This window comes from Takifugu rubripes, chromosome 8, assembly GCF_901000725.2.
Source record: "Takifugu rubripes chromosome 8, fTakRub1.2, whole genome shotgun sequence".
In the NCBI taxonomy this organism is placed as follows: Eukaryota; Metazoa; Chordata; class Actinopteri; order Tetraodontiformes; family Tetraodontidae; genus Takifugu; species Takifugu rubripes.
Window position 1 is genome coordinate 5,612,967 of NC_042292.1, and position 27,749 is coordinate 5,640,715.

The 27,749-nt window shown below is 41.3% G+C and overlaps 1 protein-coding gene across 1 annotated transcript in view; it reads right to left on the reverse strand.

Annotated features, from left to right (window-relative positions):
* dmd (dystrophin) overlaps positions 1 to 27,749 on the reverse strand; it is a 168,120-nt gene that overhangs the window by 71,647 nt on the left and 68,724 nt on the right. Inside the window, exons 10-29 of the mRNA XM_029840434.1 lie at positions 26,311 to 26,439; positions 23,904 to 23,999; positions 23,720 to 23,818; positions 22,871 to 23,052; positions 22,229 to 22,379; positions 21,099 to 21,218; positions 19,002 to 19,103; positions 17,994 to 18,101; positions 17,460 to 17,639; positions 15,599 to 15,768; positions 14,241 to 14,364; positions 12,182 to 12,260; positions 9,605 to 9,717; positions 9,125 to 9,253; positions 7,871 to 8,063; positions 6,101 to 6,246; positions 1,154 to 1,254; positions 710 to 821; positions 499 to 612; positions 16 to 171 (exon numbers count right to left, since the gene is read on the reverse strand). Of these exons, the coding sequence (XP_029696294.1) occupies positions 16 to 171; positions 499 to 612; positions 710 to 821; positions 1,154 to 1,254; positions 6,101 to 6,246; positions 7,871 to 8,063; positions 9,125 to 9,253; positions 9,605 to 9,717; positions 12,182 to 12,260; positions 14,241 to 14,364; positions 15,599 to 15,768; positions 17,460 to 17,639; positions 17,994 to 18,101; positions 19,002 to 19,103; positions 21,099 to 21,218; positions 22,229 to 22,379; positions 22,871 to 23,052; positions 23,720 to 23,818; positions 23,904 to 23,999; positions 26,311 to 26,439 (2,604 nt within the window). The remainder of the gene's footprint in view (positions 1 to 15; positions 172 to 498; positions 613 to 709; positions 822 to 1,153; positions 1,255 to 6,100; positions 6,247 to 7,870; positions 8,064 to 9,124; positions 9,254 to 9,604; positions 9,718 to 12,181; positions 12,261 to 14,240; positions 14,365 to 15,598; positions 15,769 to 17,459; positions 17,640 to 17,993; positions 18,102 to 19,001; positions 19,104 to 21,098; positions 21,219 to 22,228; positions 22,380 to 22,870; positions 23,053 to 23,719; positions 23,819 to 23,903; positions 24,000 to 26,310; positions 26,440 to 27,749) is intronic.

Here is a 27,749-nt window from a genome sequence, read left to right on the forward strand (position 1 = left end):
ATGAGGGTTAAGCACCTGCTTGCAGACGTTCTCCCACTGACTGTTCAGTTCGTCCAATAATTTCTGGATGTAGATGGCAAACGGTGGCTCAGCCTCTTTCTTCAGGAACAGGCCCACCTCGTTGATGCCGTTGACACTGGGCTGGATGGTGTGGATGTCATTTACGAGAGCCTGGCCAATCAGAGCAGAGTTTACGGCTGAAATTTAAGTTAATATTAAGAGACAGGTGTCTTTTCTTAAAGAGCTGTAAATGCGTTGACCTGCTTAGTTGTCATCTCTTTGTCTCCTTAAGGGTTTTTCAAAATAGATTCTTGGTTATTTTATGAGCTCTAAAGCTTATTTTGTGAATCCTCTTGGGCATTTTCATCCAGACAGCATTTTATTTTTACCTCCTTTGTATCGACCTACTCCAAACCAACCTTCCACTGAGCATTTTGAAACCGTTTCTTTTTCTAGCTCCACAGAATGTTTGGGGGAAATAGTGGGACTTTTTCTCACCGTGCACTGCTCTAACTGTTTTTCCAGAGCTTCAGAATCTCCCAGCGCCGGCCATTCCTCGTTTAGGAAAACATCTACATCTGACATCCACTTTTTTAAAGTCTTAACATCGTTCTGGGAAGAAAGAAGAATACATTGTAGAATTTAGTCTGAGTTGGTATTTTGGTTGGGCTCTCAAGATACACCTCATAATCTCTTTAATCCATCACACCTCAAACTGCATCAGTTTGGCCATGAGCTCCTGGATTCTCTGGGCATTGTCCCCGAGAGTTGTACCGAGGCGTCTCCAGCGCCCCATGATGGCGTCCATCTCAGCATGATACCTGGCAAACATATAGAAGGATCATTTTGCTACAGCCTACTGCATGTTTGGAAGTACAGTTGTGTTCCCTGAAACAGATTTCTGATACTTGGTTCAACTCTCTATGTTCATTTTTAAGACATGTGGGATGACTCAAGTGATGGAGATGATTGCTAGACAAGTGACACTGCTTTGTTAACACTTTACACCCCTATAGCTTCAACCTTCTACTAGCATGTTAGCTGAGCCATATGCAGATCCTCAGGAGAGATGGAACCTAGTGATGGTTGGTTGACGTATGACAACGTTACAAACTGATTTGGATTGTGATTAGTGGACGTTGTTTTCTCTTACTTCATGCTGATGTCTGGGGGAGCTTTCTGGAAGACCTGCTCCACGGCAGAGTTAAGATAGTCCACCTTACTCTGGTGCTCCACCAGAGACCCCTGGAGGGCCTGTACAGGAGAGACAGATGCTTGATTAGCAGAACACTCAAAGAGTTATGTTGAGCAAGATAGGACATTATAAATGCACCCTTTTATCCCTAATACATCTTTCCACACAGTAAAATCTGTCTGTAGCAGTGTGCGCATAATGTCTGTGTCCTTTTACCTGATATAATCAGGAGAGCAAGTGGGGTGATGCTAATAACACTGAGGTGCCATTGAAAAGGGGATGGGGGGGCAAGGGGGGGGCGTGTTTATTTGACTGGCATATATCTGAACATCTCACACTTCTCTCCAAAATAATCACCACATCAGTTAATCTGACATGAACAAGATGCTGTAGAAATGGAGCAGAATCCACAGATCTGATAATGTCTATCATGTTTCCTTCAGCTTTAGGAAGAAAAGAGATTTTGCCAGCCTGTGCTACATTACAGCACTGAGGTGGCATCATTTTTCATATTTGTAATGAGTGCCTCTTCACATTCTGATTACATGTTAAATTTTAGTCCTTCAGCAGATATTTTTATTCAAAGAAGCCCACAGTGAGACATAATCAAGCCAACATGTAATTGACACCAATGTGAATAAGATATTACCCTACAGTCCTAAACCATACTACAAGTTCAGTGAAGAGATATGGAGACAAAGGGCAGAGGGATTAAAACAGAGAGAGGAGGTGAGTGGAGATAGGAGGGGAAAAATAAGTGCTGTTAGGAGAGCAGGTGCCCCTGGAAGAGCTGTGTCTTCAGGAGCTTTTTCAAGGAAGAGAGTTGCCCACGTTCTGACTTCGATTGGGATGTTGTTCAATCCTCGGGTAAAAAAGGTATGAAAATAGTCTGGATTGCCGTGCCTCTACAGACGGCAGTGCAGCTGATGCTTATGTGCAGGACTGTTAAAGGAAGAGGGAGCAGGTCCTGTTAGGACTCTGTGGGTCAGTAGAAGTGACCTGAACCTAATGTGGGCAGCTACAGGGAGCCAGTGGAGCTCTATCAGCAGTGGGGTAACAGGGGCCTGCTTTGGTTGGTGAAAGACCAGACACGCCAACACATTCTGGAGCGTCTGAAGCAGCTTCACCACACACATCAGTGCACCCGTTAGAAGGACATTGCATTAGTCGATGCAGGAGGTCACCGTGTACCAGTAGCCGGGTGGAATGCTGGGATAGCCTGATTTTTCTGGTGTTGAATAAGGCAAAGCAACAAGACCATGAGACTGAGGCTACATAATGAGAAAACACCAAGATTACAAACAATCTTGCTAGGAGTAGGACTTGGGGTCTGTGATTGGTTAGAAGACCTAATCAGGGACAAAAAGTCAGCTGAACTGAGCTTGCCCAAGTGGATGTTAAAATCCCCCAGGAGCAAGCAAGGGACACTTATGTTCAGTCTTGTGTAAATCACTACATTGTCCTAGCGTATGGTAGATAACCACCACATAGACCTTAACTAGAGTTGTTACCAGAACAGCATGATATTCACACAGTGTGGGAGAGTGTGTAGTTTGCAGCGTGCAGCTGATGTGGCAGAGCCATCTCTGTGAGAGCAAGGATGCCTAAAGAGTGGTGAATAGTCAGAGCAAAAATTCAGTCAGCTTTGTTAACTGCTGACAGTTCCACAGAAAAACAACAGAAAAGGCAGATTGTGGTTGTTTGAGTGAACCGCAGTTTCAGATTACGCCATCTTTTAGCCTATAGTGCCCCTCTGAGTAAGCAGTGGGGAGTGGTAACTGAGGAGTGCTGTTGACCCCTAGTGTCCAGTGCAAGAGGCAGTAGTACACTTAGACCTACGTATTTTCTCAGCCCTGCCTGGTTAACATGGCTTCCGTTGACTTGTGCAGCAAGACTTTCAGGTCTTAATCCAAGAAGTTTTCACTCAACAGGGCTGAACATGAAGACTGATGCATCAACAGCAAGCCCTCTTAAGTAAAACTCTGATTGATGCACCTCATTTTGAGTTGGACCGATTGAACCAGCTGAAGGCACTCGCATCAAACACCTGGACAATAGCCTGGGCGGGAGTGGATCCGCAGTCCGAGTGTCTGCAGTTAGCTCAGCAATTAGCAGGGTTGACTGAAACCACCTGAACAACCACCTGACCTGCTCAGGTCCTGTGTGTTCAGATAGAAAGCAAGTAGCCAAGCAGGTAAGGTTGCGAGCAGTAAATTACACACAAAGTCCTGTTAGCCTGGTTGCTTGTCTTGCTTTGCTGTCCATGTCTGATTATGCTTACTCTGCTGTATAAATGAATCACAAGTGGACCGAAGAAGAGGAAGGGAATAGGAAATGTACTGTTGGACATGTTGCCTTTAGTTTAAGCTCTCTACTTTCTTCTCAAAGTGACCCTGACTTTACGTACTAAAACACATTAGCGGCTAATTTCTACTCTCCACTCAACTCTGTGTGCATTGTTTGGATTTTTGTAAGGAGAAAACCGAGACAGGCAGGGAGAGGAGACGCATACCGTGCAAGGACTCATCAAGTCTTGACTCAGCCAGTGTTGTTCAAGTACAATCTTCTTTAATTGTTCCTAGCTTTTTATTCATCAAGAAATACAAAATTACACAGCCTCTATTTCAATAACCAATCAAGAATTTAGTGCTCATTTGCAACAATGACAAACTTTCATTTGTTACAGGTAATTCATCCCAAGTGTTTGGTTGAAAAGTTATCCTGCTGTCATAAACTTAAAGACATTAGTTGGCATCAATCATCAAAAAATCCCACCACTACAGTTTTCCTTCCACAAAACCTAGAATTAATCAGAAGATCTAAGAATCCAATAAATACATTTTCTGGGAAGATTGAATGCTACAATCAGGCCTTTAATAACTCCTTCCAATGTCTGTGGATGATATTAACAATCATTTCTTCAATCTTAGCTTCCCTCATCAGAGCTGATTTTCTATCTGCTGGTGGCATTTTGATTTTCCACCGAGTCCGAACTCAAGCTGCCACCTACCAGGACTGCTCATTATGTTAATGAGGTTAGCAGACTGCGAGGTGACACGGACACCTCGGCAAAGGAAACATTACTGACAACGCCTGTACAAATGTTAACCTGTAGGGTTACCCATCTCCCCCAGTGACAGCTTGTCCTGATGATTAATGATGGGTGATGGCTAATTAGTATGCAGAATGAATTCCTAATTATTAAATGCAATCAAGATTAATTAATCTCATGCTACAAGGCCTGAGCGCCATGTTACACTCTGCGACCATTATCAAGTTTAAGACACACACACACACACACACGCACGCACACACACACACACACACACACGCATACACTTTCAATATGTTGTGACCTTGGCAAGACTTGTAAATAAAATCATGTAAAGGGATGAAGATGAAACAAAAGACCTTCAAATACAAACTGAGACAAGGTGAAAAAAAAGGCTGCTCGTGACTCTATTGCATTTACCGCTACAGCGTAGCAGCGCACTGCAATGGCATTTTTGATGCCTGTGCTTATCTGTAGGTAGATGAGGTGATAAACAGAGACAGTGATTCGCCCCACAGGGACTTTGCCTCCCCTCCTCTCATAATTGTGGAGCTGGAGACAAACACCCACTGCAGACCGGTTTTGGCCTCTCCTCAGCATATTAAGCAGATGCAAGAAGCGGGTCCACAAAAAAGCACTTGATTCCACTGAAATTGAAATTTGCTTTGCCTGTGGTTATGTATGTGGAGATCTGCAGTTTGGTCATCCAAGCAATCAACTGCAATCAAAGTTAGATTTAAAGGAAAGACGACCACAAATACTATGAGGTATGAACAGAAGCGGAACCTTGCACCTGCATAGAAAAGCCTTGTGCTTTTTGTTTTTTCTTGTTTTTATGGGTTTAGCCTTATAAATATTTAAGTGACAGTCAAGGAAGCCTCTATCCACAACACAAGTGTGGACTTTCTTTAACTGAAATGAGCCAAATCAGAAACTTCCAAGGTGCTATCGAGAGTGCAGCCTCAAAAACAACAGAACTGAATATCTAAGCAGCACAGTTGGGAAGAAATGCAGAGAGACTCATGCATGACCTCAACAGGGGCGATTCTAATGGCTTTTCTCCACCAGGTAATTACAATGAACTGCACAACATCAGGTACATGCCTAAGAGAAAATATTTGTTGTTGGATAGCTGCACCCAGATAACATTACAGCTTAGCATGACAGTGCAAGCTTACACATACAATCCTGATAAAATTCACAGTATTACCATTAAAGTATAAGGGTGTTGACCTCTTGATGGTTTGTTGTTCAAAGATTTCATACTTTCACCAGTGAGTTGGGGAATTTTTGGGAGTGTGATAGATGCATTACACTCTTTATCTTGCGGGTGTGATTTAGACTGATGGCTAATGGGGCTTGTGATCTGTTTCCTCTGCTGGCTCCCTGAAACACTGAAAAAATCTTGATTTAAAACAGCGTTGATCTGCCAGTTCAGCAAGGCCACTGGCAGTATAACTTCACTACTGGTTGTAAAAAGTGATTACAGCATTATACGGCCCTACAGGATTAGAGAGCCAGGGCCATTTTGGCATTTTATGAGAATTTGTAAACTCATCTGAGCAGCAGTGGTGTCAAGAGCATAGGCAGTGATACAGAAACAATTCAGCACTGACATGACCTTTTGATAATATAAGTGGGTAAAACTGACATTTAAGGATAGGTTTGAAAGATCTTGGGTTTCTGGCCTCAAAGTGTTACTGAGCAAGGCACTCACAGTGACTTTTATCAAACATGCTAAAATAAGTAAAGAAATATTTCATAACATATTACAGTAAAGTACATAATCAAGCATACTATAATATACATTTTTTACCACAAAAGGGTAAAAATGAGCATCTACATATGCGTACCTGAACGTCCTTCAGCCTTTGTTCCATAATAGGATACTCTGTTACGGCAGTAGATGGGATGGCTAGCTTAGCCTCACACTGCTGCAACCATGCCAACAGTATTGATATGGTTTCCTTATAACGAGCCGGGGGCAAGCTCTCCAAAACTAGAGACAGAGAGAGACAAAGACAGATGCACAATGTCAGAGTCTTTTAGGTGATCAGTACTGTTCTGGGACAATAAATGGCAAAAAACACATTTAAAGAAGGAGAAATACAACCCTGGATGGACTGATTATCAAATCAATCCTTAAGGGCGAGAAAAACAAGCCACTTTAGCCTGCTTGGCTAAAGTGTTTTTCTTCTAAAACAACTTTCCTTTTAATTCTTGCTGGCAGAGTTTCTGTGACTTCCGATGTTCCGCTTAATTATTTCTCCATCCCTGACTTGACTTCAGAGGCAGATGGAGAAATCCACATCAGTTGTCTCTGTGTCACATTTAAACCATCACTGCATTCTTCTTTTAGGGAGCTTTCGTGTTTGTGTGCCTGTGTGCCTGCATGCGTGCTAGTAAAGAGCTGAATGCTCTCTTACCCCTGTGTGGGTGAGAAAGGCACAGCGTGGGGCATGAGGAAGGAAGCTGTTTGCATGAGCAAAGAAGTGTAGTTTGTCTGCTCAGCTGTCGGTGTCTTCCTCCATCCTTCCTTCACCCTCCATCTGCCTCTCTTAATGTCACTTTTTTCCACTCTGCATATTTTCCTCTCGGTGTCTTTTCCCTTGGGGGCATTTTCTCGGTCTTTTTCCCCCTCTCCCGTTCTCTCTCTTATTGATATAAATAGCTTTCTGCCTGTTTTGTCACAGTTTCTGTGTGATTTAGGTTTCCTTGTCTTGATGGTCTCAGCTTTCAACTTCTTTTTCCATCTCATTAAGTCTTATTGTTGTTGTTTTCGCTCAGAAAGCAACAGAAAGCCCCACAGAAGTGTTAGAAAGTAGTCAGTCTTTGGTGCGACAGGTGAAAAACACAGTCGATGACGCACAGCTGAGTCACCTGACTTGTTAATCTGCTCTAAAATTAACATTGTGACACAAGAAGGAGCATAAAGTGGGAATGACCAGCCCCTGAATGATCTTTGGAACAAAATAAAACCCTAATCTTTAAAGTTTTTCTTTACATTAACCATATTTCAATATTAGATATCAAAGCGATTATTATTTTAACAAAAGTCCTGACTTTTGGAGTTATTATAAGAACTGAGCAACAGAAGAGATGCTTTAAGACCAGAATAAATGCCTTAATGCTTTTATGCGCTAATTAGTATTTCTTTCTATCCATTTATCAGGAAATGTCCCCAAAATGTCATTTGGCTGCACGCTCACACATGCAAGAAAATTTACCTGAGCTGATTCCCAACTGAACTCACCAAAGTCTGGTCGGTTGGTGTTGAAATTAATAAGAACGCTGTGGTGGGCAGAGATTTAGTGTTGTACTCAAGAATAAGTCAACGAGGTGAAGGTTTCTAATATAAAAGTCATTCAGCTGAAACTTGCTTGGTAACAGTTTGGGGTGATATCTGTTGGATTTATTTTATTTTGTGAAGCTCTGCAGTACTCTGAAGTATTAAAGAGCTGAAGACCGTGGCAATAAATAGTTTTAAATAGTAGCTCAGGTTTTTAAAAAATTAGGATAGGTATTCGGTCAGTGAGTGATGATTGATGAGGACACATGAAGCAAGTACCAATAGGAAAAATACAGAAGTTTGGTAGTGAATCAACGGTGCTACATTCTCTCACCCAGTTGTAGCTGCCTCTCTCTCGTCCTCAGATCCTCCAGGACCTTGCTGTAGTGCTCTTTGAAGGCGGTGATGTCAGCATCTAAAAAAGCTGAAGGGTCTTCCTCGCATCTTTTTTCCCCTTTGAGCTCATTCAGCCTCTTCTCCAGGAGGTCTACCTGGGGCTGCAGGGCGACCAGGCGAGCCACTTCCTCCTGCCAGGATGAGGGACAGGAGACAGTGGATCATCACACCCCACACCGATCAGAAGAGCAACATTTTCAAAATGGTCGCTTTTCCAATTATACGCACTCTTGAAGAAACAGTGAAAGGAGCATAATTTCCCGTATGCGCAGAAACGGTTAAATGCATGTCCAAATGTTAATGAATCTGAAGCCGAGCAGGAAATTGGACCAGCTCAGCAAAACTGAATTGCAGCTGTGCAACGTTTTTCTCCAAAACTTTACGCAAAGAAATTAAAGCTGCTGGAAAAGCAAGTGTATCAGCATAGAGAGAAAATGTTTTTGTGCATTTAAATAGTTTTCTTTTTTTATGTGTCACTGACAAAAAGACATAACTGTCGCATATATTTGCCACAATTGCACGGCACCGACCAGTACAAGGTTACAGTATTAAAAAAGGGATCATCTCCCTCAGCAATATTCAATTCCATAAAATAGTGATCAGGAGCAAGTGAAAAGCGAATGGGCACTCTTCCAAAGGAAGCTTTGGTTGTGTACATTTATCAGCAAAGAAAGGCAAACATACTTAACATATTTTTAGCATTCCTGCATCGGTTTTTGCAGCAAACATAATCTGTTAATCTTCTCCTTCGTCCTGCTATGTTTATTCCCTTTTCCGTTCAACGCTTCCTTCCTCTTCATCTTTGTCTTCTACCTCTGGAGTTATGTCCTCCTTGTTTTTGCAGAGCTGCCTGTCATTGGTAATTCTGATATTTCTGAGACTTATTACAGGACAAAGAAATAATGCAGAAAACTGCATTATCAATGTTTGCAGCTTGTTTTTTTGTGGAGGCTTCGGGTGACAACATAATGTCGTTTTAAAAGTTTGTTCCAAAGATATTGAAAACCAAGAAAAACACATCAAACAGAAATACTTACAGAACAATGCTGCGACAAACAGATGCATGCAAGGGGAAATAAAACAAGCTCTATGTAAAACATAAATCGCAAAGAAAAAAAATGAAAATATTAAATAATTACAGCTCACAACAAAGAAACACGTTCCAACCAAACTCCACATCTCTTACACGTACCTGGCATCGCTCCAGCTGCACTTTAAGTGGCTCTGGTTCTGATGCTGGAGGCGACTGGACCTTGAGCCAGTTCTCACTGTTTTCCACAGCCTGTTCGCACTGCTCATACAAACTGTAGAAGGCCAGCACCTGCAGCGAACACAGGTTTTAGGAATGGAGAAAACCTCCCACATAGATAACATCTGTATTCCTGCAGAAGCACCAAACGAACCAGACCTGAGACACACCTCAAAAATTGATTCAATAACTCATTATCTGATATCAATTTTTCACTTTTTAAAAGATTGGAATTTTTTTTTTTTGTCAGAGACATTTAGTGCAAAAGAAGTCAAACTGGTCAAGATCATCTTGTCCTTACTGCCCACGGTTACACTGGCAGGTGAATTACAGCATTCAGAATGGGAGCGGACCTGTCTGTGTGTGTGTGTGTGTGTGTGTGTGTGTGTGTGTGTGTGTGTGTGTGTGTGTGTGTGTGTGTACCTTTGCTTGGAAGGCCAGCCATGCCAGCCTGTCTGACAACAGGGCACAGAATCCAACCCAGCGCTGGTTGAGCTGCTCCGCTGCCTGGGCAATGTCATCAGCACGACTCCCCTCTGGAGGAGCAGACAAAACAACAAGGGGGGTGTCACACAATCAAACACGCACTGATATATCCTTCAAAATTCAGTCGCACCACATCTCTCCCGGTAGGGGCCAGATAAACACACATTTCACGCCGACAAACTCTGCCCAGTGGTACTGAAGGTGAGGCGAGTCACAAGAAGTGAACTCCAATGTCAGTTTATCTTACTTTACATCAACATCTTTTCTTGTAATTGACATCTTTTAAAGGCAAATGGCCATTTTCATGTGTAAAACTCCAGTACTGGAAAGTAAAAACCTTAATGAGATTCAAGGAGCAGGAAAAAGAAAAATCAATGCTAAAGTTGTAGAGGGATGGATTTACGCTCCTGTCTGGAAAAGGGCAAATAAAATCCCATCGGCTGTATGACAACTGGACCTGAAAGAGCAGAATCCCAGTTGGCTTTCTCATCTAGCCTGCATACATTCTCCAGATTGCTTCTACTTCCGGTAATTGTACCTCAGTAATGTTCCATTTACAGTTACAACTCGGGGCATTAGCTGAAGCTACTTTCCATAACAGTCCACTAAGAATGACCCTTAGGATGCATAAGTTGGAAAACAGGAAATGAGGCTAGACATTAATTCTAAAGTGGTATGCTATATCCTGTCCTCTATCACTTACTTGCTTATCAACATATTCTGAAGACCAATAGTAAGTGTTTCCTGTGATAAACCACTCTACCCTCTGTTCCATACCGCTGTGGCCTTGTCCAGAAGCCATTAAAAACTCATTAATGAGTGACTACGCTGCACTGGCAGTCACGTGACATCATTACCGTGAACTCAAAAGTAGCATTTCCTCCCCGGGTAACATTAAACCATCATCATACAAATACAGTAGCCAGTTGGACTGGGAAGTTATTGAGCAGTTTTGTGAGTAATTCTGGACAGCAAATCCACTTAATCACACATAAGACAATCACAACACAAATCATCCTAAGAATTAGGAGAAAAATTAACACTTAATTGTCACCTTACAGCATTGTTAAACAGAACAATGCATTTCCTCTTTCTTACAGTATGACGACTGGCAAGAGAATTAAATTTGAAGCTACTGTGAGTTGGTATCCAAGTCATGTAAATGCAGTCACAAATGTTGCACCGAGACCAAAAAGAGGCTTTTTCTCATAAGCCTACATTATGTTTGAATGAGCTTCGTGAAATTGAATTTGCTTATAATCCCTGTGAAATTCCTTGTTTCAGTGTCAGAATAGTATTTATCAAACCCAATAATGTACTGAAAGTCTTTAAGAGTTACACAATGAAAATACTTGATCTCATTAGCACAATTCTACAATATTTAACTTCCTGAGAGGGTAATATGTCTCCAGTTGCACCTTTTTTTTTTCTTTTTTTTTTGCCAGCCAGTAATGCAGGTCCTTTTTCTGCTTCCTTTATCATGGTGAGTTCACTGAGACAGTTTCATCAGAATGCACATACCAGTAGGAGGTTGGTACCTCATCAATCACCTGTGAAGTTAAGTAGGCAGTGGGAAAACTAGTGTGGCATATTTCCATGAGATGTAATCAACGGTCCTCTTTTTATCAAAAGCTGACATTATTAGCAAGGCAGGCTTGGCTGTGATTAAAACGAACAGTCTCAAAATAAAAAGGAAGCACAAAAAAGTCCAGACAATAATGGGGCCCAAAAGACTGAACCATGGTATAATTTTAGTTGGTTAGGAAACATTTGACAGTTACAGGAACATTACTTCCCCCATGTAAATGGCACATGAGTTAGCTACTTTGGACAATATAAATGGCAATAAATGTCTCTTAAAATAGAAGCCTCTTCCAGCCAGTGTACGACATGCTAATGTGGATTTGACAGGGCCTTTTTGGACAACACTTTTCCAACGCTCCACAGGACACAGGCACTTTTATTCATATGTAGGTCTTATTATGAATTTAAACATGTCACATTTTTATTTGAATGAGCAATTAATGACATAATCATTTCTCAAAAATCCACAATTGATTTGAACGTGTATTTTCAAAATGCAGTGAGAAGGAAATACTGCTAATAATTCAACCATTTAAAATGGTGTTTTCTTGATTCAACAGGTACATTTTGTCATGAAGAAAATGTAATGTATGTGTAATGATTCCTCGGAGCATTTAGTTTCAACAAGTTCTAAGTTGACTCCTTTCTGAGTGGGACCACACTATTTCACACCCATTTGCACGGTGCGCAGAGCAACAGAAGACTGAAAATGTTAAATTGATTATTTCCCTATCCTCTGGTGCCACAATAACTGCACAAGGACAGAGGAGAGGACAGACGGGAAGAAACAGCTTTCTGTCTGTTCCTTTCTCTGTCAGCGTTTCTATGGAGACACGGAGGCAGGGTGGGACAGGTAGAGGTGTTGCCATGGGGACAGACAGGGTGTGCAAGCATGTGTTTGTGTGAATGTGAATGAGTGTGCACGATTACCCTGCTCGACCAGGGTCTGAGCTGTGCGCGTAGCCTCCTGAAGCTTTCGGTACTTCTCTGGACGCTCTCTTTCTATCGCCTATAGCAAAGGGAAGGAAAGGGGGGGGGGGGGGGGGGGGGGGGGGTGAACAGGCAGAGTGAGAGATAGAAAGTTAAAGGATTAGAGACAGACAGAAGTAGAGACCAGAAGACAGAGAGCGACAGTCCAACAGAAGGATAATTATTATTTATTGCAGAAGAAGATTAAAACCCTAAAAATCAATGTCCAGCTGAAGAGTATTGTTTTCAGAGGAAGGGGGGGGGGGGGGGGGGGGGATCACGCTGCTTTCAACCCCCTTTGATAAAACTCTTTAATATAACAGATGTTCAGATATGAAGAGGAGGATTTCTTCAGGCTCAAAATGTATCAGGGAAAATGGGAATTTTGCTCCACATGTGGGGTGGAATCTTAACTAAAAAAGCTGCAGCAGACATTAGAAATGTAAAATTATAAAAGGAAGCTTACACACAAAAACAGGAAAATATGTTCTGGATGAAAAAAAAGAGAGAAGTTGAGACATTTCTGCAACAAAAGCAAATGGAAATTCTCATCGTAACCTGTGACATGACTGGGAGAATCGCAATAACGTTAAACTGTCAGCATGATTCATACAGTTTGCTGGTATATTTTGCTTGAACATCTGATTTTCTCGATGCTGACCAAACCTCAACTATAAAGAAAGAATAATGTTTTACATTTCTCATTTAAAATTCAGCACCATTTTGTCTTATAATCAACAACTGGACTTCCAAACTAATGATATATAACACCAGAAATCTAATGTTTGTTTCCTCACAGCTGTGAGTCCCCCATGATACAGTAAAAAACTGTAAATAAATGTTTTTCAGTGAAGAACGTACAGTCAAGGTGGATCCTATAGGAGCTGCTGCTGAACATTGACATTGAGCCCGATACACTTGCTCTCAATGGGGATATAATGACTGGGTCTTTTATCGTGTGTTCGGTCTGTTATGAATGTGGACAGTGACGGCCAGCGCCAGTATAATAACAGCGTAAGCATTTAGAAACTTCATCTGCTTACATTTTTTTTCTAATTGATGAGGGTGTACTGAAATATAAAGACATGTATCAGTTCTTTACTGCCACTGATTAACATAATAGCTAAAGCGCGTAAATGCCAAACATTGATTTGAATGTTTATCTTATGTCGTGCACTTTATTGAGATGTTTGAATGTAACACGGCTCTTCATTTAAAGAATAAGGTCAATAATTTATAGCTGTTCTGAAAAATATTTTCATTGGTATAATGGATTAAATGAATGCAGTAAATAGGTTCAGTCGACACTGAAGAATCACTTTAGTCATTATTATTTCGTGGAATGTTTTATCGTCCTTCAGCTGATGTTTTGGTTTAGAAAAACTTTTTCACTTCTTTAATTTAACCACTGCTTGCATACTTTATGATTTCACCTCTGATAAATGAATACAAAGGCTTTTTAAGGCTTCAATTTTAGCCTTAATTTTTTTACGTTATTGATGCGGAGCTACGCTCACTGTCTACGGACTCTGGCACCATGTTCATTCCAACATTAACAACAGTAAAATTGATCTTTTGCAGGGCAAATGTGGGAAGAAAACAACTGATCTTATCAGTATTTCCAAAACAATAAACAGTTGCTCTGAAACTCATCACTGCAATGTTGCTTCATTTCCTGTGCTAATCTTAAGCATTTTTCCCTGTTCGTCTGCGTAATCCTCTGAAGACCATTGCTGGCATTGGCATGCACGGGCCATTGCTGTATAATAGGTGGAAAACTCTACAGCCATTACGAATCCTTTGCCGCATGTCAAACTTCCAGCGAAATGCCTCGCTGCTGGCCTGTATGCATAATCACACCTCAGAACGTCCTCACACGTGAGATTCCTAAAGGGAATGTAAATTCACTTGTAGCCCAACTGTGTGATGGGCCCTTTTTATTTCAGCGTCATGGGTTTCTGCAGATTAATCTCTACAGGGCATCTCAGACACACAAACACAGAGTTTTTTTTTTTTTTACCTGCACTTTGTCGTGCAGCTCTTGAATGCTACCATCTTTGCGTGATAAGGAGAACTCTGGGCTCTGAAGGATGGCCTCACCACGGGTCATATAGCTGTGGACCTCTGTAAAGTCCACATCAAACCTGGGGACAAATACACACACAAACCTGCCATGTTATATTTCTGAGACGTTATAGTACAACAACTTTAATCCACCTTCAATCTGTGTAATTTCACCTGTTTATTTTTAAATAAAGGAACAACTTATTTATGCATGTATTTACAGAGCATAAGGAAAGCTTAAACTGTACATTGACTGCAGTGTCACATCTCTGTGGTGGTGCATTTAGGGGCTAATGTCACAGCGGGGTTAGTTTTGTTGTGCTACCAAGGTTGGAAATCACACTGACATCGGATGCACTGATACCAGTGGATGCATTTACACTGGCCAGTGGCTACGATGGGGATATAACTCTGGGCATGACAGGACACGGCAGGCAGTAACTGGAGGGAGGGGAAGTAGCAGAACAGCAAGATAGTGTCATGCATCAGAAGGAGGAGGAAAGTTTGGTGGAGGTGATGGAGTGTTGTCACATCCGACTGTGAAAGAAGGATTTATTCTGATGATTCTCAAGTTGCTGAAGGATAACACTGGGGAACAGTTTGAGAAAAAAAACAATTCTGTTGAGTTAGATTTTTATGCTGATTAAAACTAAAATTGGAACGCTGATTCCAAAATTGCAGTCAGTTTTTCTTCTAGCACAGCTAACCCTCCAGATAAGCAAACTTCCACTGATTAGCTGTAGACTTGCAAGCTGATTAGGATTGGACTCATCTATAGCTATGTGGAAACTTGTTTGTGCAGCTCCAAATAGGTCAGTACTATCAATATTATAGGGGATACTGTGAACTATCTATAGGAGATCCTGGAGTTCAAAATATATATATATATATTGATATGATAGAGAAAAACTGGGATCAGTTTTTAATTCTGAGTTAAAAACAGCTCTCAGACCTATTTCAACAAAACTTGTGTTCCCCTGTGTAATTGTTACAACGCACAAAATAGATTGAGATATTGCTGTTCTTTTATTTTTGCAATCTAAAATCAAAGCTTTGTCTATCTTGCCCAAAGTTCACCACTAAATGTCCTCTAATTCCTATCAGAGTTGAGGGTGATCTGCTGAAAGCTCTTCTTCACTACTGTCTATTTCCTCCATCATCAGCATCACTCATAGTCAGTATCTGTGGTTCATCACCTACCTGCTGACATAGGACAGCACGAACGGGTGCATGAAACTGAACATTTCACACCAGTTAGAACAGATGATGATACTATTGCTTCAGTTCATGCTGCACCTCCCGGGACACACTCACCTTTTCCGGAGTTCGGAATCCACCGCCACTTGTCTTTTCTTCTGCGGTGGTGGCGACTCCCGGGTCTGGCGCACGGCTGACACCTTTTCCCGCGTGATCACCTTGGTAACGGTCGCAGTGACAGAGTGGGTCAACTCAGACTCCTGAGGCGCGTTGACAGCCGATGAGAGCTGAATTGACACACACACACACACACACGCACACACACACACACACACAATTAGACAAGGTGCACAAGTGTTACATCAGTTTACAATAGTCCATCAGAAATTATAATGCTCCCAAATCCACACTTGACACACACTGGCATCTGTCTGATGCCCTGCATTCAAATATATATTCAGGGCACAAAAGCATCATTTGTGAGCTCATAAGCCAGAGTTAAGTCAACCAGACAGTCACTAAAGTATGAAGCAGCATTTGGACTGTGCAGAAGTGAATATGACTGCTAATTCTGGTGGTTGAATCTTAGCTGGACCGTTTGAAGCTCTTGTAGAGGCTTCTCATCCAAGACGCTTCATCAGCGCTAACTGACTGTTTGGGAGTTCCAGATACTTATACTCATCACACATTTGGAGCTTCAGCCACCTGGTTGTTGGGTGCTCCACCACTCATTATGCGGGTCGTTGAAACTATGACCCAGATGACCCAGATATGAGTGGGTTATTTTTATCATTATGTTTTGTATTTAAGCATACTGTGTGTGTGTGTGTGTGCGTGCGTGCGTGCGTGTGTGTGTGTGTGCTCGCAGATTTTTTTTTCCTTCAGTAAAGACTTCCACAATGGCCCAGCTGCCATGGAAACATGCGTGGCGGTGAAGACTGGGTTTGCCTACTGAGGTCAATCAGCAAGTGTAACAGATAAGTTAGAGAAGTGAAAAAGGAAGAGTGGGATGAGGGATAAAGTGAGACACAGATGGTTCCAGCCAAGAATACTTGCAGATTTTGTTTTCCGCTGGTGTGATGGTGTTTGAACATTACGGTTATGGGGATTACATTTGCACCAGGTGGGTGATAAACCAGATGGAGAATTTAATCCATCCTTAAATAATATCCTTTCTACAATATTTTCCCTGTCTTCTGCACTCTGTGAACAAAAAATAGGTCAAAATTAAGACTGTAGCACATGACAAGAGTGTCACCACAGACGGGGACATGTGGGGTCATTATGTGTAGCCACCACATGCTTTCAACCATTCTAAAGAATGAAAAGTCAACAGTATAAGTTTTCATTTTTCTTACAGTGTATTATTATTATTATTATTATTAGTAGTAGTAGTAGTAGTAGTAGTAGTAGTTGTAGTAGTAGTAGTAGTCATATTATTATTATCATTGTTGTTATTGTTGTTGCTGACTTGGCTGTCTTATATCGTTTGTGTTTACACGGGCAGATTCTTACTGTTTCAGATTATGTATTCACAGCAGGAAATATGAGCACAGTGAAGTGAAAAGCAATCACACACTTAGAAGAGTGATCACGAAGACATAATTACACCGTATGTCAGAGCTGAAAGCATTTGTCTTAATCAGTGTGTGTTTACTGGTTGGAGCAGGATTGCACAGATGAACCTTAATTCCATCCTTCCCTCCTCGATAGCCTCTACCGCTGAACCTCTCTGAGGTGCTCACTGACCTCTTTCATGCAGCCAATTCTTTCATTTTGTTATGTGCAGGAGACTTGCAGCTCCCATGACTAGAGGTTCATCACGGCAGCGTTCTTATCGCAGCACAGATTTCACTCAGACAAAACCCCCAATAAAAACAGACCCAGTCATCTGTAAACAGACGCTCTTGTCAAAGGAGCCTTATGCCAGCTTTAAGAATCGTCACGGTTCCAACTAATGGTTAGGCGTAAAGGGTACCTGGGAGATGCTCAACTCCAGACTCTGGATGAGTCGATCCCACCGCTGGGCAAAGCTGTCCAGTCTTGCCTCTAGTTTACTGGCTACTTCTTTGTTCTTTACACTGGACAACAGGTCCTGGCTCATGGAGCACAGCTTGTCCATGGTGGGCCGCTTCGCCTCCAAATCTGCTTTTACCGTCTGAAACGCCAAATATCAACAGAACAAAGAGACCTTTCAGAGGTCCAGTAAAAATACAGTGGACTGTAACTGAAGGAATGTCAGCACTCCAAAAGAGAAGTAATGCTACATGCATACCTTATAAGGCAGAAAGCAAACAAAATTTTAAACAAATGAGGTTTTGATTACTATAAATGTTTGAGAATTTAAATAAAATATTCTTTATTATAGATCAGACATGTCAAATCTTGTAAAATAAAACAGTGGTCAGCTATTCAATATGTAAATCATGTATTTTAGATGTAGGAAGTGGAAATATTTGCTGCAAAACAACAAAATCATATGTGGGAAATTTGAGGGATGTTTTGCACTGACAGTGAGACGGCGTAGGCAGGCCACCATCTCCGCGTGGTCCTTTAGATTGGAGGTCTTGATGGAGCGGACCAGCTCCTCCTTCTGTGTCAGCCAGGAGTCAAATAAACACTGTGATGGGAGAACAGAAGAGGATATTTGAGAACAGTTATGAGGAAGAGGCACCGCTGTCTCCTGCCTGTGACCCTCCTCTGCTCTAGCCTCAGCAGATGTTGCTCCTCCTCTGCCAGAGATTTCAGCAGGAATGTTAACAGCAGCAGGGAGCCTGCAGTGATACGCGGAATTAAATTCATTGTAATTCCTAATGTTTTAAATAATTAATCAAATTAAATTGGGCTATTATAGATGTCTTGGAGCCATCGCAGCCAATGAACCCTCATTATAAAACACAGTGCAGATGAATCTGTGCTCGTGGGTGTAAAAAACAGCTCATGCTCAATCAAATGGGACTTTAATGCCATTTATTCTAACATTTCACATGTTTAACAGAGACATAGATATGCATATATGCACATATGTGTATAGTTATATACACATGTAAAGTATACGAAGAATATTTATAGCCTGATGCTAAAATCTTAGAGGTTGCTAATCTGGAAACAAGGAAACAACTGATGTAGCCAGTTTTAGAGGCTCACAAAGTGAATTTAATTGAAGGAATAGTACAAGGTATGACCCCCATAGGTTTATGATTTTTAATCAAGACTAATCAGTTAATAATGCATAATCCAATCTCCCCCCATTAAAATAAATTTATATTTCTATTTTAGCTTAAAACACATTTTAAAGTAGAACCACACACTACACACGTCCTTTTACTTCTGTCTTCGTGATGACTTTCATAGGCATAATGCATAAACCGGCTGATTACTCTAACCCTAACCATCCTAACCATCCTAACTATCCCCCTAAACCTGACCCTAACCTAAACCCAACTCTAACTTTAACCTTAAAGCATGTCTTAACACACACACACACACACACACACACACACTTATATATTTACTCTACCTGTTCATTAGTAAAATGCTGCCATTTTAGTAAAATCTCCTGAAGTAGAATCCACCGTTCTTCTGTCCAGCGACAAATGGCTGCCCATCGGTCCCCTAGCACCTGCACACATGTTCACATACATTAGTTATAAGGGGATTAACACAGATATAATTTTGAGCAAGGAAAAAAAAAAACTGTCAGCACGCCGCCTAAAGGTTTTAATCATCACATGACTCCCCTCATCAAGAAAGGGACATGTTTTCTTATCTAAACCTTTTTAGAACGGCTGAGATGTAAATTTACCGGTTACAAACGGGTTCTAGACCAAATTTTGGGTGAGGTCAATTTTAACCAGACACAAAATAAAGTGTGTCTGTGTAACAGTTAGAAAATTGTGCAATGGGACGCAAAAAAAGTAGGAGGTTAAGCTAGTTAAGCAGTTAAAGAGAGACGTAGAAATAGGATGCATGTTGATGTTAGGATGAATGTCCTTCATTGAAGTGACAGCAAGGACTGGGAGGTTAATATGCTGCAGCCCATGATGTTATCTCTGCAGGGACAACAGTGGCAAACACTTCAACCCTTTAGATCAGCATTTCTTTCCCTCCTATATCCACATTGTTTGCATTGTAAATGTGAATTATGCAGAGGGGTATTCAAAATCCCACTCTGGAGTTCCTGTATTGTTTTGGATGGAGAGATTCTCATTTTCAATGAATCCGCTTTCCACACAAAGCAGCTTACTTTTATCCTTCAAAAAAACTTTTCCCCCATGGAGAGATTTCAGACACGTTCGATTGTTCTAATTTCCTGTGCGTCTGTACATTTAGAAGCATCTCAGCTTTCTAGATACTGAGATAATAGTTTTAGGTTTACTTGATGAAAATCCCAGTGACTTCCTGCTGTCTCCTCACGCCCTCAACACAGTGTCACGTCTGGTATCAGTTCGTTGGGAATGTCTTTACCAGGATTCCAGGCTGCTGCTCCAGTACTTTTGAATAATGTTCCTTTGGTGAACAGATTATAATGCTCACTGACCTGAACTCACAAAAATGAAGCATGCGTCTTTGCAAGAGCTCATAGACAGTGAATTATCATAGATTAGACAGGCGCCATCCTGTCCACTGACACAAACAAAGATGGATGGAGAGCTGCTTGCTCCCTTTGTAGGAGAATCAAAAGGAGGCAGGGAAGCCATCTCAGTGCTGACACTGTTTGGACCATGTCTGTATCATTTCAACCACAATATTGTAGCACTTAATAATTAAAACCAGCATACATCAAAGGGACCATCTAAAATGTCAGTTTTTTTGGCATATGTCAGAATTTGTTCTAGTTCCATACGTGTTTTACTTGATGCCGAGTAGGATTTTTAACTATTCTGCTTCCATCCAGTAAATTCAGGGTGGTTTGGTTTCATGCCAGGGGAGCTCTTATGTCACATATATTACTTTCAGCTATTGGCACCATGTTGTTCATTATGAGACTTTTATTTTAGATGTTCAGGAATTATTTTACGATTTTAATGAATATGGTAGACTGGTAGTCAGACAGACAGAGAGAGTCAGACAGCCTGTGTACACAAATATTGCCATAAATGCGTTTGCATGGTGCATTTTGTTGCCTGTGCAGACAGACTGGCATGAAAGCCACACTTGACCTGTGTATCTGAGATCCTGAGATCCTCATTTGGTGACGAAAATAATTGAGGCTTAGCTTCAAGGCAAGTTATAAAATAAGTGAATGAAGGGCAATTTGAATACAGTACAGCTTTATTCTTTGCTCTGCACGGAAATAATGAGGTAAATTAAGGTCCATGCATCAGCCACTAAGTACTATATTGTGGAATTAACTGCAGAAAGACACTGAGAGGACTGGCTCCTGGCTGAGTATATGTGATGATGACTACAGAGTAAACAACCACAGAAGGAAGCTGTGACGCAGGCACACACCTCAACAGTAAAGCCTAATTACTGCACAACTTTCAAAGGCAAAACTATCTCCTGTTCAATTTATTTTCCCGAGAGGATGCAGAGCCCACTCTCTGTGGGGAAGAGAGAACACGCGATGCATCGATGGCTAAAGGATGAAGAGGGTGTATTAGTGTGTCCTTGCCTGAAGTTTGCTCTCCAAGGCCGCTGTGGCGCTGTCTCCGCTGCTGTCGTCCACCACCACCACCATGTGGGTCAGGGAGTTCACCCTCACCTGCTCCATCTCCAGATCCTCCTGCAGGAGCTGCACAGTAGGAGCACACCACAGCGAGCTTTAATGATGGCGACTTAATGATGGAGGTTGGCTGGAAGCAATATGACTTTAACATTGTTGTGTTGTTTCTCTGTAAAACCACAGGGGTTAAAAAAAGAATTATGATTCAACTATCTTCACTGGGGAATAGTTAGTTTAACAGAAAGTTGCTTTCTGGGGTAAAGTCTTATAAAGAGCTCTTTGACTAATGTTGCTGCCTCACACATGCATTACAATGTTAATAGTATCTTTATTTTTTTGCCTTTTGGACCATCTTTCTTATATTTAATTCAAACCTAAATGATGAGCTCATTTAGGGAATCCTATTAACACTCTTAATATAGCCTTTTCCCTTTGAAACAATTATAGATTAACACTTACCTGATGTTTTAAAACATTTATCAACAATATCATGTTTAAGATTACCATAACTCTGCTCCACTAATGTATTTCCATAACGCTGCTACTCTTTAAGGAGCACCCACTTTTACTTCACATGTCAACACACATCAATCATTAGAAAATGTTTGTCAAGTTATTTTAAGCAGTGTCACATCCTTTAGGTGCAGCATCAATAACCATGTGAGGTTTGTTCATTTATTCCTGAGACATCTACCACAGTGTCTTTTAGAGGCATGAAATTGTTACAGTTAATCAAAAGCTAATTAGCAGAATGAAGTATGTTTTAAAACAATATGGCAATTAGATATTTACTATATGCTCCTGTTTATTTTTATTATATTCACTATAATTCACTCAATTTGCCTTAGATATTGAACAAACTATGTTGACATCAATTCAGCATTTAAAAAAAAACCCCAAAAAAAACAAGCTACTATAATTTAGACTTTAAGAAGTTAATAAAATCAGTTTCCCAATATAAGCCTCTACCATAATCTTAAATTTTCAAACTGATAGTGAATAAGGATGCTGATCAAATGAGAAGACAAATTTAGCTTGACCCGTGTTCAGCTACAGGCCTGAGGCCAGCTGGTGCCCACCTTGTGTTCTTCTACTTGGTGCTTGACGTCCTCCAGGTCGGGCCCCAGGGGTCGAGCACCCATTTTATTAATCCGTGCCTCCGTCACATCCAACCAGTCAGTGAGCTGCTGCAGCTGCTTGTGCTGCAAGTCCATGAGGACCTCGTGGAGTCTGGCAGTGAGAGACAATTTCGTGAGAGGCAAAAGACTACAAGCCATGTAAATACTGGACTATTATCGTTTATGTAGGTATGAGCACATGTTATAGTAAGATATAACCCTGATTTTAAACAGTTTTGTAAATTGTTTTTTAAAGGCAAAGTCACATCCTCACAACTTTGTGCTTGAACCAACAAAATTATGCAAAGCGATAGCGGAACAGTTAATTAAATTTGGCGTGATGTCAGTTATTGTCCAGCTCGCCATAATTAGGAGGAGGAGGCTTAGTGGCTGGCGACAGTGAAGACAATCAATTAATTTGTAGAAAGAGATTGAATTCAATTTGTTGGTCAAGGTTTAGACAATGAAAAGCATCTGACGTCAGTTATCATGATGACATTATTTGACTTTACTATAATCACGGATATTGTCTGCACCTCTTTGAGAAAGGTTATTTACTCCTGTGAGACATGTCAACAGCAACAACATACTCTGCTGGAGTACCTGCTCTGCCTCTCCATGCTTGCCACTCTCAGGTGCTCCCATCGGGAGTTCAGGAGGTTCATCTGCTCCCTGACTTCAGAGTCCTCCTCCTCACTGAGGTTTCCCTCAGCCAGCAGGGCGGCACCGGCCCGGAGGACACGGCCCACGCTGCCCTGGTGGGTGGTCAGCTCCACCATGTACCCCTGTAGAGAGAAAGCAGACCACAAATATAGGCTGAGCCACTCACACCACCAAACCTTCTCTTCACTTTAATGAGCTCTCGCAGTACATTTCCATTTTTTTCTCTGAACACCTAACTCTGTTATAGCCTTTCTAGGGTCTCACAAAATGGTTGGGGTTGATTTTATCAGGAGAGCATTAAAGTTGATTCCTGCTGTAAACTCACATTCATAAGGGTTCATTCAGCTCTTAAGCGTAGAGTTGAAACAGCTGCTCAGTACCATAAAAGCTCTTAAAAATCCAAATATCAATTTAAAATTGGTTACCTGAGCCTTAGCCTGGACCTCAAGAGTCACATTCTCCCTTCAACGGAGCCACTTTTCGGCTTTATTTTACAGCGTACTGAATTTGTCAGATGGTTCAATCTAGATGTATTACGTTGGGGTTTGTATGAAAAGTTTACTTTGTTGGCATGAGAGACACACATTATTGCCGCTCTGTAAATATATGGATGTTAAATATTCATCACCTCCTTATTGAACAATGGTGAGGGTAGGTGTGGATCACTGTTGGAAACTTGAGAGACAAAAAATTGTAATAAACTTGACTCCTAATTAAAAGGTTAAAGAAACCCTTCTGTTTAGTCACATGTTAACTAAAAATGAGGTATGGATAACAAATCCTACTCACCTCATGTGTGTGGAACTGCTCCTTCACCTCCTCCACATTGCTTGAGATGGGAGGCTGAGCCTGCAGCCCATCTTCAGCTGACAGCAGCCAGGTCAATACCTTAAATCACAAATATTTGTAACTTCAGAACAAGTATTTCCAGTTATTTTACAATGAGAGTTTATTGTTGCAGCCAGTACTGTACCTCCTCCAGTGCGGTCTGGTAGCTCTCCAGAGTGGTGGAGCCTGGAGGCAGAGGACTGAGACCACGCTGGAGCTCCTCCTGCCCAGGACTGAGGAACTGAAGGGGATGAATCGGAGATAACGGGCAGAATTGGAGTGATTGTGGTGAAGGGTGTGAGAAGGGGTACAGGAACAGACAGTGTCATGGTTAAAAGGGGGAAGGTTAAAAGGAGCAGGAGGAGAAACCAGGTTGTTAGAATTGGGAAAAGAGAGAGATGGAAGAAAGCGTGAAGGAGATAGAGAGACAAAAAGAGGCCCGCTGTTAGCTATTGCAGTGCCGACAAGCCAGTCTGGCCTTTGTTCAGCCTTAACAACTTCTCTATTTCACTTTCTCTCTTTCTTCCTCTCTCTCCTCCTATCTCCCTTTATATGCCTGTTACTGATCTGGACACTAACAACTTCTCCCCTTTTATCTCGGTGCCAAGCGTCTCCTCTTGCTACATTCTTCTCTCCAGTAATAAGGTCCTGAAAAGATATACAAGGTCCATTCCCAGTGCTGATATCTGTCCATCCCCAGTCAGCACTCTCTCGTCATGCCCATTTTCTTTCATAAACAGCGTCAGCCTCCTCAGACTCCTGTGACTCATAAATTAAACCTGCACTGGCAGATTTTACACCACTAAAGTAAACAAAGCACAAGACTGAATACTGACGTCTGCCTTTACTGCTTCAAAATAAAGCAAATCTAAAAGACGCAAAAGGAAGACAATCTTTCCCGAGATCCTTCACAGAGAAACATTGTGTTGGCTACTGCATGTCTGAGAATATTGAGCAAGCTCGAATGAAGCCTATTATCTTTCCTGTCTGTGAGCTGGGTCGAGCACCCAGCTTGTAAATGAACTATTTGACACAGCTTCTGAAAACATTCTATCCAGAGCAAATTGTGACGTACGTTTTCGTTATCAAACCCGCGACATGACGTGAGTTTCAGAGCGGTCGTATTTCAACACACATGCCCATTAGTATGTGCTGGATGATGCAGGCTGAGGTTTGATGACACTAAATAACAGAAATTGGTATTTTTGTGTAGTTATAGATAACAAAACCTCCAGTTTAATGACACATCACATCAACACAGGTGCTCACGGAACAAATACGGTGTTTACCTTAAATATTTGAATACTCAGAGGACTATGCACTCAAACAAGCTCTAAATGTCACCGCTTGCAAGATTTTTATGTGAAGCTGTGATGAAGGACTCAGATGCTGAATATTTTGTCCATCCGCTCAGGTAAAAAGAAACCTCACTACACAATGTTTTCTCGCCTCCTCACAGTATAAATAATCTGATGCAAACCTCGCGCCAGCACCCCCCAGGCAAGACAATGGTCCCAGCTCCATTCAAAACACCTTACATTGTCATGTTTGCATGTACAGTACTGTAGTTGTAATGAGTGGGTTACAAACCCATTTTAACCTTCTTTAGACCAGTGCAACACAAGAATTTGCCAAGCTCAGCTCTTCATGTGGGTGTGTTTGCATTACAGGGCCTGGGGGTGTTTTTGCTGACACTTTTTTGAGGAGCTAATTTAGCTGCTGTTTGAAGTTAGGAGCTGAATTACATCAGCACCTGGACCTGCCAGTTCTAAAAAAGAAAAGTCAAATTATATAAGTCAAAAACAAGGAAATGGAGAAAAGCAACAAAGCAAATGGCACCAAGTAGAAAGAGGAGGAAGGAAGGCACAGGTTAATACACACCTGTATGTTTCCCCATTCATTCAGTTGCAAGGCTTTAATAAAATATTGCCTTCAGTAGCAAACTCCAGTTGGACAACTCTGTCATGTGCTGAATAGTCAGCATCACATCAGCATTTACTGCACTTAAGGCTTATTTTGCCTTCCCAAGATGAGAATTCCTAATGAGGAAATAAATCTTTGCACAACTGCACAGCTGTAAGCAGCTCCAAAATCTGTGGTGCTAATGCCACTTGATACGAACTACAGGTCTTCCTTATATAGGGTTTACCTGACAATTTCCTAACAGTATCAAAGACCTCACAATAACAGAAAAAAAACAACATTTAAATAGGACTTACAATCACCCTCGGGAAAAAAAAATGTCCCACACAGTTTAAGTCCTCAAATTCTATGGAGACATACAATGTTGTTTGCGAGCACTACAAGGAAAAAAATGATCATTCAGCTTTTCAGGGTATTGCCTGCAAAAACACCCCTTCAAAGGGCACAACAAGTGAAGATTAAAACATTTACATTTTTAACATTGTTCAAAAAGGAAATGAAGACTTGGGAGTGATGGACATTTTTTTATCCTAAAGACAGGCAATCAAGAGAACACACAAGGACAGAAAAAGAAAACCATGGACAGATGGACGCCTGGCTAGATGGTGTTAGCTCTGTGAGACACGGACCTGATCAGTAAAACGCCTCCTCTTTTGCTCGGGCGACTTGACATATGCAGCCTGGGTGTAGGCATAGCTTTTATAGCGAGGCTGTGGGGAGGGGCTTTGCACTCGCCCCTGAGCCACATTCACTGTGATCTGAGAGAGGGAGATGAAGAGGATATAGGACAGATAAAGAGACGGCAAAGAAAGGCCAGAGGAGAGGAACGAATACACAAAGGATGAGGGAGCAGGAAATTAATTAAAGTGGTGCAAGAACAGTGGAAGGTGTAAAAGAGATGGGGTCAAAGTTAATGTCAGGATGGGGCAAAAAAGAAAGCAGAAAAGAGGAGAGAAAAGACACATGAATGATTGCACATATGCTCTGTTTCCATCCAAAACTCAAGCTCATTCTCAGTGGATCCTTAAAGCAAAAAAAATTCTAAAAGAAAAATAGCTGTTTCGCCAGTTTGGCATCTTAACATCAACTAGTGAACTTCTAATATATTTAACCAAAAAATTCACATGATGAAGTGAATGTAATATATGGTAATGTTTAAAGTTTGAGGAGAAATGCAACCTGCACGAATGATTCTCAGAATCTGATTTTCAATTTTGATTTCAAACTTTAAAACAAAAACTGGAACACTGTGAGCAGATCTTAGAGTGAGATTTTCGGCTCTGGTGTAGCAAACATAATATAAACATCTATACAATTCCATAAGATTTCTGTGGACGAAAACTGAACTCAGGCTTATTTGGGTCTTAACATAAAGTGTGAAAAAAAATAATATATATATATAAAATATATAAGCCATAATCGAACCATCTTTACACTGATGTAAATTGCTGTATCAAATGCAGTTGATTTGAATTATAAAGCAAATTAAATTGGTTGGTTTAATAATTAAAGACAGCCTCACTTATCAACATACATACAATTTTTGACTTGACAAAAATCTGTGTTTCAATAGAGGTTGTGAGTGAATCAGATCCTTGGATGGAAAGCAGTTCTCGTTAATGCAGACAGAGAGAGAGAGAGAGAGAGAGAGAGAAAGAGTGAGAGAGAGAGTGAAAGAGAGAGAGAGAGAAAGAGTGAGAGAGAGAGTGAAAGAGAGAGAGAGAGAAAGAGTGAGAGAGAGAGAGAGGGAGAGAAAGAGAGAGAAAGAGTGAGAGTGAGAGAGAGAGAGAGAGGAGGTAGAGCTTGAAGAACAGAAGCAGCACATGAAGTTGCTGAGCAGCTCCACTTCCTGCAGCTCCGCCACAGACAGCAGCAGCCTCCCTCACACACATTCTACTGCAGGCAGCATTTTATCTCCTGGAAAAAAGAGAGGTGTTTGGCATCCACGTCCTGTATCGCGCTCAGGTAGATTTAGAACCAGCAGCCACATGCTAACACCCTTCAGTGACGCTGCACCTCGCCTATCATTTGTTGGCAAACAGATCTCTTGATAAAGAATGCCTGGAGA